Raw genomic sequence first — 14,354 nt, 5'->3', positions numbered from 1 at the left:
AAGACATGTTCAACTTTATGCAAATAATAGAAACTAATCAGTGGCAAATAATCACTATGAGGTTACAGCATTGACATTTGCTAGAAGCATTTAGAGTTTCTGGTAATATAAGTGCTTAAATTGCATTGCCTGATTTCAAATGCAGTTTGGACATCTCTGTAGATTAGTTTAGGTGATAACTGGTTATTTTACCTTCATGTAGTGTTTGAAGATGTCTGCAGCGGCTGGCATGTCTACTATGTCATAAATGATGAGCTTGCTGAAGGCAGCTAGAAGGTTTCTCCTCTTGTGTAAGGCCTCAATCTTGTTAGCTTCATCCTCCTCATCACCCTCTGGGTAACAAATATGAAATCACTAACTTCAACAAGTCAAAAAATTCAAAACAGTGATTTAACATTCACTATGTATATGCACAAATTTGTAAATGTCTTCAAATAGAAATCATTATTTAAACACATACAGAATTTTATTTATTGCTATACTGTTAATGACAGTAAATTTAATATAAATATAACTTTCACCTATACTCTGATTCTCATCATCCTGGTCTATAAACACATGGTCTAGGATGAAGTTGAGCAGCTCATTCTGTAGACTGCTGTCTGGGTTGAAGACCAGAGGTTGCAGACCCTCCCTGGACCCTGTGGTGAGCTGGTGACTGAAGATCATCAGGAGGTCACATAGCAGCATGAACGCCTGGAGGAAGGGATACAAAACCGTAACATGAATGAGTATTGCACAGGCACATCTTTCCTGAAAGAAAGGACAAATGAAGGAGCTCACCTGCTCTTTAACCGGCGTGTTGACGTTTGATAAACACTGCTGACACACAGCTAGAAAAGACTTGACAACCCTGCGGAGTGCTAGGAGATCATCCTGAAATTAAAGACAATATTTATGCTTTTTGGTTGAAAGCTGCAGTAATCAGTTAATGAACATGCTTGTTGTCCATTCATTCAATCTAGGATGAGATCACAAATGTATTCTGAGTGGGTCGGTGAACGGCTGATAATGGAATGAAACTTTGCAGCGTACTTCAAGTTGCACTGCATCAAATCCATCTGCTAAATAAGAAGTAAAAACATTAAATAGATGCAATAACATACCTTGGATGGAGCTCCTTCTGTGATCTTCACAAGCTGCCACAGTATGGAGTAATGAGAACACTGAAGAGCCTGTACTGCTATCTACAAAACACAATAGTATCTACATGAAATCAATGTCGCCATGTCACCTGAAAACATCTTCAATAACTGGGTTAATCTCACAAAACAAGAACAAAATCAAATTTAAGAAAAAGGTTGAAAGTGTTATTTTGTTTGTCTGGAATATTTGATTCTGATTGGTCAATCACAGCATTTTGCAAATGTTACAAAATGACACTTTTTAAATGCTACAAAACTGTATAATGATACCAAACACCACCTTCTTTTTCTTTCTCTTTAATAAATGAATATTTCATTTCCAATTTTCAATACTGTAAAAAAACAACAAAAAAACATTCTGCACATTCTTCCATGATGTATTAAAAGAAATGTTTCTTGAGCACTAAAGCAGCATATTAGAATGATTTCTAAAAGATCATGTGACACTGGAGACTAAATTACACACACATACACCCACACACACACACACACATACACACACACACACACACACACACACACACACATTCAATATAAGATTACAAACTGAAAGATATTCAAATAAAAAAAAAAACATTTCTTTTAAATTGTAATACAATTTCACAATGTTACTGTTTTAACAGTATTTTTATAGCACCAAATTGTTGACCAGTAGTGTACTTCATTTGAATAATACTGCTTTTTTCTAGTTTTACAGAAATGAGAACTGTCATGAAAACAATGATGGAATACAAATAACATAATTTCCTTTCATGTCTTTTTCTTAATATAATTTCTTATTTGGTTCCTTTAATTTTGGGCTGAAATGTGACCTGGACATGTTCTTGACAGGCTTCATGAGATTCCCTCATCTCATATCTGAAACAGACGCACCTGCTCTGGCATAGAGCCCTGCTCTATTCCCGTCCTTAGCAACCTGTAGCAGTTCCCAAACAAATCCCATCTGGTCAAGTCATGAGCACTGATGGAGAGGAGAAACAGACACATTGCTTGTTCATTAGCACTCAATGACTCCAAGTGGTCAGAATTAACTCACCGTACTTGTGAAAGGCTGTGAGTTTCTTGAGAGTGGAGAGTACATTGTAGATGTCGTCATCATCTGCCTCTTCCCCCTATTAATGAGGCAGACGTTCAGAAATGTTTTATCAGCGACGGCTGCACAATTCTATGTATCATACATAACTGTTCACAATCTGTACCTCAGCTAATAACAGTCTCAGAGTAGAGGGAACAATGAATAAAGCTCTGAAATGTGTTTAGAAAGAAAGAAAGAGGTCTATATCAGATGTTTTCAGTGTATTATATGTCACAGACCCCCAAATATGATATTTGTATACAAAAATATGTATTTTCATGTTTAAGAAACATTATTATGAATATAGTTAAAATATTTATTGGAAAATATGTATATATTCACATACATGTACGCAATGTATTTATATATTTATATTTAAATTTTTTTAGATGTATGTATTTATTTATTATTAAAAATTATATTTATTATTAAATATAATTTTTATTTTTAATTTATTTTTTAAACATTCTTTACATTTTTTTTTTTTACTCTAATCTTTTCTATGGACTCCTTAGTTATATATATATATATATATATATTAGATATATATATATATATATATATATATATATATATATATATATATAATCAGTATTCTGATGCCATACGAGATTAAATTTGAATGATGAGAACCAGATTAAAAAACATTTCATTCACTGATCTTGTTAAATTCTAACTCACTAACTGCAAAAATAAATAAATAAATAAATAAATAAAAATTATAAATAAATAATTAAAAAATCAGTCTTTTTATTGACAATATTTGAAATACAAGTGGTTAATTTTTTTTTTTTTTTTTTGGACCTTAACAGCTGTGGTCACTATGAACTCTGGAAAAGAAATGCGATGTTACAAAAAAAAAAAAAAGTATCCCTTTTTAAAAAGCTGTCTGCTCATTGTTAAAGTGCTTTCTGAATATCTTTTGTAATTAATGTGATACTGTAACAAACAATCTCTCTAAATCTGTCCGTCACCTCCACAGAGCCCTCACCGCCTGCAGCAGCTCCTCCACCGAGTGGTTAAAGCGCTCGCCAAGTTCATCGATGAGCTGACTGCGGCCGATGTCCACACGGTTCATGATGGTGTACTCCTCGCTGCACAGGATGCTGTAGGTCTTACTGCAGGCCTCCAGCACCTCAACACCCCCATGCCCCTCCACCACAAACACCACAAGCACCAGAAATGCTTCATCAAATCAGCAATGCGTCCAAGTGCTGGAATATTCAAATTCATCCATCAGCTAACGTTTAGCATTTATAGAGATCCAGCTGAAGAAACTGCTTACCTTCTCCATCCTCCCAGCACTGTACACATCCAGGTCAAAGTACTGCGGGATCTGTAGGAGGTTGGCTACTTTCTCTGCATCTGTCTGATACTGTAGATGGAAAACGGGGTTATCAGCATATGACTGACCCGGTTATGATGTATGCAAGCTTGAAAACAGAATACTTTTCTTCTTACTTTTGAGAGTAACATGGGAAGAGCCATGATGAAGTGCTCAGTTAATTTGTTTTTGTCATCAATCTGCGTCTTCCTTTCCTTCGCTGTCAAAACCTGCACAACAAGATATACTAAAGTAAGTATTGATGAACAAAAAAATTGTTTTATAATAAAATGATGCAGATATTTTTAGCTACATACTATAGCTTGTCAAGAATAGGTCTTACCCTTTTCCCAGTCCCTCTCCCCACAGGCGGATGGGCCTCAGCAGCCTGACGAATGGTACAGATGGTCAGCTCAATCAGAGCACTCTCCTGCCTGTCTGACAACACTGAAGACAAACAGAGGCAGAGACAAACAGATGTGCTTATGTTGCGTATAGGACGTGGTAAGGGTAGATGTGTGACACTTTTCTGATCAAAAAATAGCTCACAGATAGAGGAGATAATAGTGGAGACGGGGCACCTTTTACTCCATATTTACATTCAAAAGTCTGGGGTTGGTAAGATTTTTTTTTTGCTTCTGGAAAGTCTCTTATGGTCACCAAAGCTGCATTAATTTAATCATAAACACAGTAAAAATAGAACTATTGTGAAATATTATTTTAAGGTTACACTTTATTTTAATGTGTCCTTGTTACAGTGTAATTATACATTTAACTACAAAGTAATATTAATTAACTACATGTACTTACTGTATGGTTAGGGTTAGGATTAGGGTTTGGTTTAGGGTTACTTAATTAATTATGCATCATTTATTGTTATTATAAAAGTAAATACATAAAACACCTAACAAAAACACCAAAAAATAAAATTCAAACCTATTTCAATTTCAATATATTTTAAAATGTAATTTATTCCTGAATTTTCAGTGGTCATTACTCCAGTCATCAGTGTCACATGATCCTTCAGAAATCTGATTTCAGCGCAAGATAAATTTTCAGAATTATCAATTCTAAAACAGATGTGCGCTTAAGAAACATTTCATCAAAAATCAATTTTTAAAAACAGTTGTGCTATATTTTTAGGATTTTTTAAAAACAAAAAAAGAAAAGTCTTTAAAAGAAACATTTGATGAAAACACTTAAAATGTCTTTACTATCACTTTTTATGAATATAATGAATATGAAAATTCACAGACATTTACTGCTTAGTTAAAAAGATACCGTTCATAAAACACAGCGTGGCTTTTCCTCTTATAGGCTTTATAGCACAGCTCTTCAACTCTAGTCCTGGAGGGCCTTTAGTACCCAATTTAACCCATCTGTCCATAATTGTAAAAGCAATTCCGAACACCTTGATTAGCTTCTTCGGGTGTGTTTGGTTAGAGTTAAACTCAGCAAGACACTAGCCCTCTAGGACTAGAGCTGAAGAGCCCAGCTTTACGGCTACATTTAAACAAACCAAATTTGGAACATAAAACAATTCAAGAAACAGCAATGCGTAATTAAACAATGCGTTTAAAACCAACTTACAAAACTAGATTTTTGATTCAAAACAGACAGTTATTGATAAAAAGCCCTTTGTGGAAACTAGTCCCAGTCTCCCCTATGATTTCTATCTATTATGATCTGCTATGATCAGCAGTAAAAACCCCTCTGGGTGTGTCCGTACCCTCCTCGCCCTGCACTGGCTCCTCCAGCAGCAGTTCGGTCATGCACTCCCAGTCCTTCAGCAGCTCCTGAGAGCTCTCCCACAAACTGTCCACTAGATAGGCAGCATGTTCATGCAGCTGGAAACACAAACACACATACACTGTTAGCTCTGACACAAACAAGGGATTCAGACCAACATAAATCAAATTAGCTGGATTCTGATGCCACCTCAGGAGACAAATATTGTGTAAACTTATCATAATTTTCCATTCTCATTCCTAATTCTCTAATGCCTGATCATCACTTGAGGCATTACCTCGCTCTCCAAAAAGAAGAGCACCAGCATGCGGATAAGGTTTCCGTTTGGGCTGCTCCTGCCTCTGCGTTTTGCCAGAGCTTCCTCCGCCTGAGGATCATGTCTGCTAAACAACCTACATATGACAGAGTAGAAAATGGACAAGAAAATATAAAATTAATTAAAATTGAATTATTAAATTATCTATATTTTAATTAAAATTAAATAAAGTCAAAATAAAATAAAATAAAATAAAATAAAATAAAATAAAATAAAATAAAATAAAATAAAATAAAATAAAATAATGAGACAAAAGCCACAGAGATAAATATTCAAAAACTATATTTTACAGAGCGAGGATGTTAGCTGGCTCACTTTCTATGTAGAAACTCCCCAGCAGCCACTGCCACAGGCCTGTGAGCGGAGTACACCAGATGATAGACATTCTCACAGTCCTCATTAGACAAAGCGTCCTCACTACCCCTGAACAAATGAAGAACATTTGATGGAGGAAAGCATCCAGACTGCAGTCACACTCAGCATCTGATAGCATCTGAGCTTCACTCACTGAAGGATTAGCGTGACCAGTCTGATGGCCTCCACAGCCACATCATACTCTTTATCCAGCGTCATAGACACGATCCTATCCTGTGAGGAGATTTTATCATCATCAACATCGGGAACACATTCAGAGAATTGCGATAACCTCTCCTAAACTGCGTTCTTACCTTGAAACGGTTTGTGAAGAGCTCGAGTTTTGGAAACAGTTCGCGGTTTGTGTAGAGGTTTTGTAAAGCTTTCAAACACTTCAAGCGCACTTCACCTTGCTGGAAATGGAGGATGCTGATATTAATAAACTGAAAATGAAATATTACAGGGGCTGAAGTCCTGCTCTCAGTTTATGTGGAGACGGCGTACCCGATCATGTAAGGTCCAGCCGACGTACTTCAGGTAGCTGTCATTCAGGAAGGCATCGCTGTACATTTTCATCCACACACCAATCTCCTCTATACAAATCGCTCTGATTTCAGCTATTGCATCCCTGCCAGTCACAAAGAAGATGAGGCCAGATATCCACAGCTACTATTGCACTATTATTGTGAAGGTATACAACTCTGATCACCTATAACGATGAACAAATATTCCCTTGAAGATCGAGTTCATCATGTTTTCGATTTCATCTTGGTTTTCTTGAAGCTGGTGAGAAAGTTTGTTCATATGAGTGGATGATCAGCAATAGAATGACTGTATACTGATACAATCTCAGATTTATTTCACATTTTCCACAAAGCCACTGAATTCTGTAAAATATGTGTAGGACTTTCTGAAGGAAACACATTTAATTTCAGGAAATCTGCAGATTTGTGAAGTTCTGTGCATAGAATTAAATGTAGGCCTCTACAAATGAATTTAACATGGAGCAAGATAAGAGTGCTTAGGAATTGCTACCTCTTTCCTTCTTTGAAGTAGGAGTTCAAGCTTCTCATTGGCTCTCTTTCCCACCATTTTGTTGCGTTCGGCTTCATACTGTCTCTGGGTGTTGTCCTGGTTAATGCTCAGATTCAGAGCTACGTTCACCAGAGCTGTCATGAGCTTCATGGCTGAGGGCAAAAGAACAAAGGACTCAGATGCAAACTTATTTTTAAAAACATCAAACACAATACTAAAACATCACTCCACATACACAATTCTTATATCAAATCCACAATGATTATAAATAAATACTCTAAAAAAAAAAACTAAATAAAAAAAATTAAAAAAAATTATTATATTAATTTACTAAGTATTTTATTTGTTTAAATTACACAAATTAAACAAACCTACTGCATAAAGAAATTGATAAACTATAGTATTAATATTTATTGAATTGTAAAAAAAAATATTCAATAATCATTTTATTATTAATAAAATAATTATAAAAAAATAAATATTTAAAAAAATTAAATCGATCAATCAAATCAAAAAAAAAATTAATCGCATCCAAAATAAAAATTTTTTTTACATAATATATGTGTGTGTGTACTGAGTATATTTATTATGAATATTTAAAGACACACAAATACAGCATATATTTTGAAAATATTTACATGTACTTACGTGTATATATTTATATTCATATAAATTCTATCATATATAAATATTATTGCTGTCAAACGATTAATTGCATCCAAAGTAAGTTTTTGTTTAGATAATATTTGTGTGTGTATTGAGTCTATTTATTATGTATATTTAAATACACACACATACAGCATATATTTTTAAAAATATTTACATGTATATATTTATATTCATATAATTTATATCATATATATAAATATATTTAATATATAAGCATAACATATTTTTCTTAAATATATACATTCATGTGTGTGTATTTATGAAACCATAATAAATATAAACAACACACACATATATATAATGTAAACAAAAACTTATTTCGGATGTGATTAATCGTGATTAATCGTTTGACAGCACTAATAAATATATTTTATATATAAACATAACATTTTTTTCTTTTTTATATAATAGATATATATATATCTATATATATCATATATATACATACATGTGCGGTATTATTCATATATACCATAATAAATATACACAGCACACACACACATATATTATGTAAACAAAAACTTTTATTTTGGATGCAATTACATGTTTGACAGCACTAATTAAATGATAAAAATTAAACCAATAAAGAAATATATAGCAGTGGTATTAATATTACTGATCTGTAACATAAAAAAACAAGTATTTAAGTGTTTCCCACAGCCTTACACTCTATTTGTGGCGGCGCTCCCGCCCACATATAGACATATATATGCAAATTAATTTTCTGCCAGCAGGAGGGGCTTTAAGAGCGGGAGAGATACAGGATATAACGGCTGTAAAGCAGCGCTGAGCTCACAAACGCTGCCTATCAAGCATTACAATGCAAAATGAAATGAAACTTTAAATCGAAAATTTTCTAATACAGTGTTTTCCTTCTGAAATACAGTGATATAAACAACACCGCATCGGTTTTTTGATTTTGAAACGTGCCCGTGCTCATGTTATTCATGAAGTCAAAGCCTTTTTTTGGAAAATATTTTTTGTGGCGGGGGGGGTCAGTTTTTGATATTGTGGCGGCCCGCCACGAAAACCACAGGGAGACCTTTTTGTATATTTAATAATAATAATAATATAAAATTATACAATACTTATATTGATCTTAAACTCTTTGCTTTTAAACAAGAAACCACAGAACTTCTATTGTGGCAGAAAACCACAGGGAGACCTTTTTGTAGACAACAGATTAATAATGTAATTCTTATAACAAATTAAGTTTACCTGCTAGAGTGCTGGTGTGTCTGAAGGCTCGAACCTGTGAGTCCGACAGACCAGTCAACAGAGAGATGACTGTGTCCATCATGTACTCATCGTAGATGATGCTGTACTGGCACTGGCGGATCAGGACACAGATGAACTCACAAAAGTTGTAGCGAAACTTCTTCCACAACGGGCCAGAAATGGTCAAGGGGTAATCGCCACTGTCCTGCATTAAAACACAAAAGAAATGACCCACTCAGACCAGAGTTCAAAGGTTAATTTCCTACTTAAGATTTTGTAAATTCATCAGATACCTCGTCAAACTCTTCTGTCATCTTGCGGATAATTTCAGCATTCTGCATGTTGCGAAACATTTCGATCCTTACAGTGCCTGAAAGGACAGTCAGTGTTCACTACTATTATGAATAATACATTATTATTATTATTAGTGATTAATTATATTAATGAGCATGAGGTATTTGTACCTTTACAGCCAGAGCACTGGATGAAGAAGTTGATGAGGTCCAGAAGTGCTAAATCTCTGTCTTGCTTGTATGACTCAATCCAATCATCAACAACCGACTGAAAGAGTGAGTCATGGACAACTGTGTCACTATTTACATAAACACAGTGAACGAGTTGCTCAACACTCTTTTCTTTCGCAGAACAATCTGGCTTTGAGAGTTATTAAGTGAGTCTGACATGGTGGCTGAAATAAATGCACACCTCCAGCTGTTACATTTTCAACATCTGCTCCTGATCTGAAACATTAGGACACCAGATATACATTTCACTCTTCATTTAACACTGAAAAAGACACACTATTTAAGATTTTAGAATTGGGGCTGTTAAAATGAATGTGTTAAGTTATGCAGGGAGTTAATTATACACTACTGGTTAAAGGTTTGGGGTCAGTTTTGGGGCAAATTTATTCAATTTGACATAACGTTTTTATGCTGTTATTTGTGATTTCTATAAACTGACTGAAAACTGATCAGAGTTTTAGTCTTACTACATCCCTAGCATTTGCTTTTGTGAGGTCAAATTTAATTTGAATGATCATCAAAGCTCACCAAATGCATTAACACCCATGTGAAATAATATTAGACATGAGGTACCTATAAAAAGTTTTAGCAAATTAGCATAGTGATGCATATGGTGATCAGTTTTCTCTTCTGATTTGATCTGTGTTTGATACCTGCATAGCGCTCTTTCCCTGTTTGACCACTTCAAACAGAGTGACAGGATCGCCCTCTCCGTTCTGCTGGGCCATTCCATTGGCCTTCCGCCCCCGCTGGACTCCCATTGGGCACTTTTCTAAAGGGGACTTCCGTGGCTTCTTGTTGGGTGCCTGGAGTCAGGGGGAATAGAAATGCTAAATTAAATCATGAATAATACACAATCTGTTTTTGTGGTAAGTCAAGGAAATAGTTTTCGTGTGAGGCATACAGGTGGTCTGCCAGGCCGGCCTCTCTTCTTCTTGCTCTTTCCATCTCCAGGGTCGTCCAGCTCACTCATACTCATACTGAGACTCACTGTGTCCTGACCCGACTCACCCGAGTCCCTGCGAGGAAAACACCATGAGCTCCTCATGAATTCTGAGTCATCCATTTGTCCACATCTGATGAAGCGCACCAAATTCTTGCAAGCTTAATTCTAATCATTAATTCTAAGCATATATATAAATATATATATATATATATATATATATATATATATATATATATATATATATATATATATATATATACATATATAATTAATATTGTAAATTAACTTTCATTTTTATATTTTCAGTTTAATTCTAGTTCAAAGTTTTGGTAATTTTATGTGCTCGTAATTTCCATTAGCATTTGTTTTATATATAAATAAATACACTATCTATATTTATATGTATATATAAATACACATATATGCACGTATTTAAGAAATATTAACATGTATATATATATATATATATATATATATATAATACAAGTATATATTACATATATTTCTTAAATATACATGTGTGTACAGTATATTATGTACATATAAACATATAAAGTACACACATATGTAAACAACAAACTTTTATTCCAAATGCGATTAATCAATTTGACATTTTGAATAAACACTGTTCTTTTTCACCTTTCATTTATCAAAGAATCCTGAAAAAGTATTTGATTATAAATCAGCATATTATAATGATTTCTGATGGACAACACTGAAGACTGGAGTAATGATGCTGAAAATGCAGCTTTGCTTCACAGGAATCAATTATATTTTAAAGTATATTAAAATAGAAAACATATTTTAAATTGCAGTAATATTTCATAAAATTACAGCTTTTTCTGTATTTTTGATCAATAAATGAAGCCTTGATGACCATGAAATACTTCTTTAAAAAATCGTACTGATCCCAAACTTTTGAAAGGCAGTGTATATATATAAAAAGCTTTAGTAATTTTAGTACTTCAATTTATTTAAACTTATTTCAAATGTTTTAAGTTTTTCATCTAAAACGTATTTAGTTGAACACTGACATGTAGTTGAGTTGCAGTGTGAGTGGAAGTGAAGCAGGACTCACTGTAGCACTGGCAGCTCTGAGGTGATCATGATGATGGTGTGTTACAGGTCTGCTGTGTGTGGTGCTCTTTCAGTGTGCTTCAAGTGCTGATGACTGTATTAACACTGACACTCTGAGCCTGCAGGAGACAGAAGGAAAAAATTACAGTTTGTGCAGAAGAAGGTCTTCACTGACTATCTGTATATGCAATATTATTTCACATACAAGCTTTAGATTCCATAATTAATGACTTTAAACAAAGTAAATATTTCTCATTTAAAAAAAAGTGATAAATTGCAGATTTTGATTTTTAGTCGATAGAAATTTGAATTACTGTAAATAAAGCTCCATGAAATCAATTCTTACTTAAAACAAATCAACTAAACATAAATAACATTCACTGTAACCAAACACACACACCTAAACAAACACAATAAATATGGATTAGAATTCAAGTGTAAAAGGCTGAACAGAGACACCAACTGGTCATTTGATGAACTGCATCAGTACATCATTAACAGAGATGTCAATCTACATAATCCCAGGCAAACGTGCTACAGATCTACACACACAAGCATCAGATATTCTGTTTCATAAAACCTTTTTTTTTTTAAATAGAATCAAATCCATATCAATATCACTGAGAAAAATATTGTTTTTCCTTTAAATTTAGATCAACCTTCTTTCTGTTTATAAAATGAACATTTTCCTTAACATTAGGTGAAATATAAAATTAATTTATGTCACTGACCAGACAAAAGATAATTAATTTAGTTATTTAGCATAAAGTTTTCATCTCTCAACACAACAGAAGATAAAAGGGGCCTGTTTGATTGTTTTTTACAACACAGAGGCTAAAATATTATGCATTTAATTTTAAAAACAATCATTAAAAAATGTATTTTAAAAGACTTTGTGTGATTGTTTATATTGTTCTGACTAAAGTTAACTCTCACCACTAGGGGCAGTATGAACCATAAAGTACTTGACCTCTAATGATTCTTTGATAGCGTAACGTAATGTGTTTCTGCATAATTTTCAGACCTATAAAAATCTAAATTAATGTACTTTTGGCTCTAAGAGACCATACTGATGATAAACAGAAATTTTGAGTGAGTTTTCTCCCACTAACAGAATGCTCAACTCCAGAGGATGTAAAGCACTTCTTGGGCAACAGTAGGGGGCAGGCTAAGAAAGTTTTCATTAAAATGTTCCCTCTCTACTAATACTTAGATATGGAAGTACACATGAGTTGAATCACACTATACACTCTCTTTCTTTAATGCAGAGAGCTCTTACAGTGACACAAGAAAAATCAGGCCATGCCGAGGATTTCCAAAGAAATATGGACTCTCATAAAGATAAAATATCAAAATGGAAAAGAAAGTGTGCTTGCATAAATAAAAAGACATTCAAGACCATCACTATATGGTGAAATAAAAGGAAATGAGAACTCGTTGAAACATGCACTACAGGAGACAGATTTCAGTGGTGTAAATGTGAGGTGAAGATTATCCTCTTTAGACTGCCACTAGATGGCTGTACGCTGTAGGTGTCCTGGAAGACTTGATTTCACAGGTGTGAGTCTGCAGTGAAGTTAAACTGAGCCACTGTTGGGACACACAGAGTAAAACTCTTGTGCAGAGAGGCAAAGTCGCTTTAACAAGAAATAAGCAGGATGTGTGTAAGTAAGCAAGTGTAGGAAAGCTGAGTGGTTCAAATATGACCCTGTAACCTCGTCCTCAGTGTCCTGGTTCACACTTGGGAGCGCTCTAAATATGACCCCCCCCTGCTGCTAAAGCCTCACAACCAGCACACGGCCACATTACACCTTACTGACACCAGCACTGCACTGCAAAACAAATCAGGGAAAACAAGAACAAGCGGGGCTGAAATCAAACAGGGATGGCGGAAGAAACACCACAGACGGTGACCAAAATGGGCTGTGAATTTATAAGAAATATCTACACTACCAGTCAACGTTTTTGAACAGTAATATGTCTCTTCTGCTCACCAAGCCTGCATTTATTTGATGTGAAGTACAGCAAAAACTTTTACTATTTAAAATAACTGTTTTCTATTTGAATATATTTTAAAATGTAATTTATTCCTGTGATTTCAAAGCTGAATTTTTCGCATCATTACTCCAGTCACATGATCCTTCAGAATCATTCTAATATTCTGATTTGTTGCTCAAAAAAAAAAAACATTTTCTTATTATTATTATGTTGAAAACAGCTGAGTAGATTTTTTCAGGTTTCTTTGATGAATAGAGAGTTCAGAAGAACAGCATCTATCTGAAATATAAATCTTTTGTACCATTATAAATGTCTTTATCATCACTTTTGATCAATGTAAAGCATCCTAAATAAAAGTATAGTTATTATAAATTAAATTATAGTTATTTTAAATAGTGAAAATATTACTGCACAGTATTATTGCTTTTGCATTCTATTTTTGATCAAATAAATGCAGGCTTGGTGTGCAGAACAGAATTCTTAAAAAAAACATAAAAAATCTTACTGTTCAAAAACTTTCGCCTGGTGGTGTATTGGTAGGGGTAAAGTCGTGGCCTAGTGGTTAGAGAGTTTGACTCCTAACCCTAAGGTTGTGGGTTCGAGTCTCGGGCCGGCAATACCACGACTGAAGTGCCCTTGAGCAAGCTCCCGGGCGCCGCAGCATTAATGGCTGCCCAGCCGTATTTGGAGTTTCAGTGTGAGAGCGCCCTCTGGCCTTTGGATGGAGATTTACTGCTGATCACAGAACCGTGCTTCACTGAAAGATACGCATGACAATCGCAGCTACTGCCTAATCATGCAGCCCTATAGTGTATGTGGTTATTTCCTCTGTTTTGTAACATTTGATAGATTTAAAAATATTCTGCATATTCCAAATGCTGCATTTAAAGGGAGAGTTCACCCAAAAATCTCTAGCTTCCGCTA

At 34.3% G+C, this 14,354-nt stretch overlaps 1 protein-coding gene across 1 annotated transcript in view; it reads right to left on the bottom strand.

Annotated features, from left to right (window-relative positions):
* LOC109048310 (cohesin subunit SA-1-like) overlaps window positions 1–14,354 on the bottom strand; it is a 47,433-nt gene that overhangs the window by 5,940 nt on the left and 27,139 nt on the right. Inside the window, exons 2-25 of the mRNA XM_042718257.1 lie at window positions 11,434–11,551; window positions 10,314–10,428; window positions 10,063–10,215; window positions 9,350–9,446; window positions 9,179–9,255; window positions 8,886–9,090; window positions 6,999–7,150; window positions 6,673–6,746; window positions 6,468–6,591; window positions 6,278–6,376; window positions 6,118–6,197; window positions 5,925–6,032; window positions 5,571–5,685; window positions 5,274–5,391; window positions 3,888–3,991; window positions 3,682–3,774; window positions 3,499–3,595; window positions 3,212–3,405; window positions 2,187–2,257; window positions 2,019–2,106; window positions 1,107–1,187; window positions 784–876; window positions 522–696; window positions 193–332 (exon numbers count right to left, since the gene is read on the bottom strand). Coding sequence (XP_042574191.1) covers window positions 193–332; window positions 522–696; window positions 784–876; window positions 1,107–1,187; window positions 2,019–2,106; window positions 2,187–2,257; window positions 3,212–3,405; window positions 3,499–3,595; window positions 3,682–3,774; window positions 3,888–3,991; window positions 5,274–5,391; window positions 5,571–5,685; window positions 5,925–6,032; window positions 6,118–6,197; window positions 6,278–6,376; window positions 6,468–6,591; window positions 6,673–6,746; window positions 6,999–7,150; window positions 8,886–9,090; window positions 9,179–9,255; window positions 9,350–9,446; window positions 10,063–10,215; window positions 10,314–10,428; window positions 11,434–11,462 — 2,682 coding nt within the window. The 5' untranslated portion in view covers window positions 11,463–11,551. The remainder of the gene's footprint in view (window positions 1–192; window positions 333–521; window positions 697–783; window positions 877–1,106; window positions 1,188–2,018; window positions 2,107–2,186; window positions 2,258–3,211; window positions 3,406–3,498; window positions 3,596–3,681; window positions 3,775–3,887; window positions 3,992–5,273; window positions 5,392–5,570; window positions 5,686–5,924; window positions 6,033–6,117; window positions 6,198–6,277; window positions 6,377–6,467; window positions 6,592–6,672; window positions 6,747–6,998; window positions 7,151–8,885; window positions 9,091–9,178; window positions 9,256–9,349; window positions 9,447–10,062; window positions 10,216–10,313; window positions 10,429–11,433; window positions 11,552–14,354) is intronic.

This window comes from Cyprinus carpio, chromosome B2 (assembly GCF_018340385.1).
Source record: "Cyprinus carpio isolate SPL01 chromosome B2, ASM1834038v1, whole genome shotgun sequence".
Taxonomy (NCBI): Eukaryota; Metazoa; Chordata; class Actinopteri; order Cypriniformes; family Cyprinidae; genus Cyprinus; species Cyprinus carpio.
Note: the sequence above shows the minus strand (reverse complement) of the source record. Positions and strands in the feature narration are given on the sequence as shown.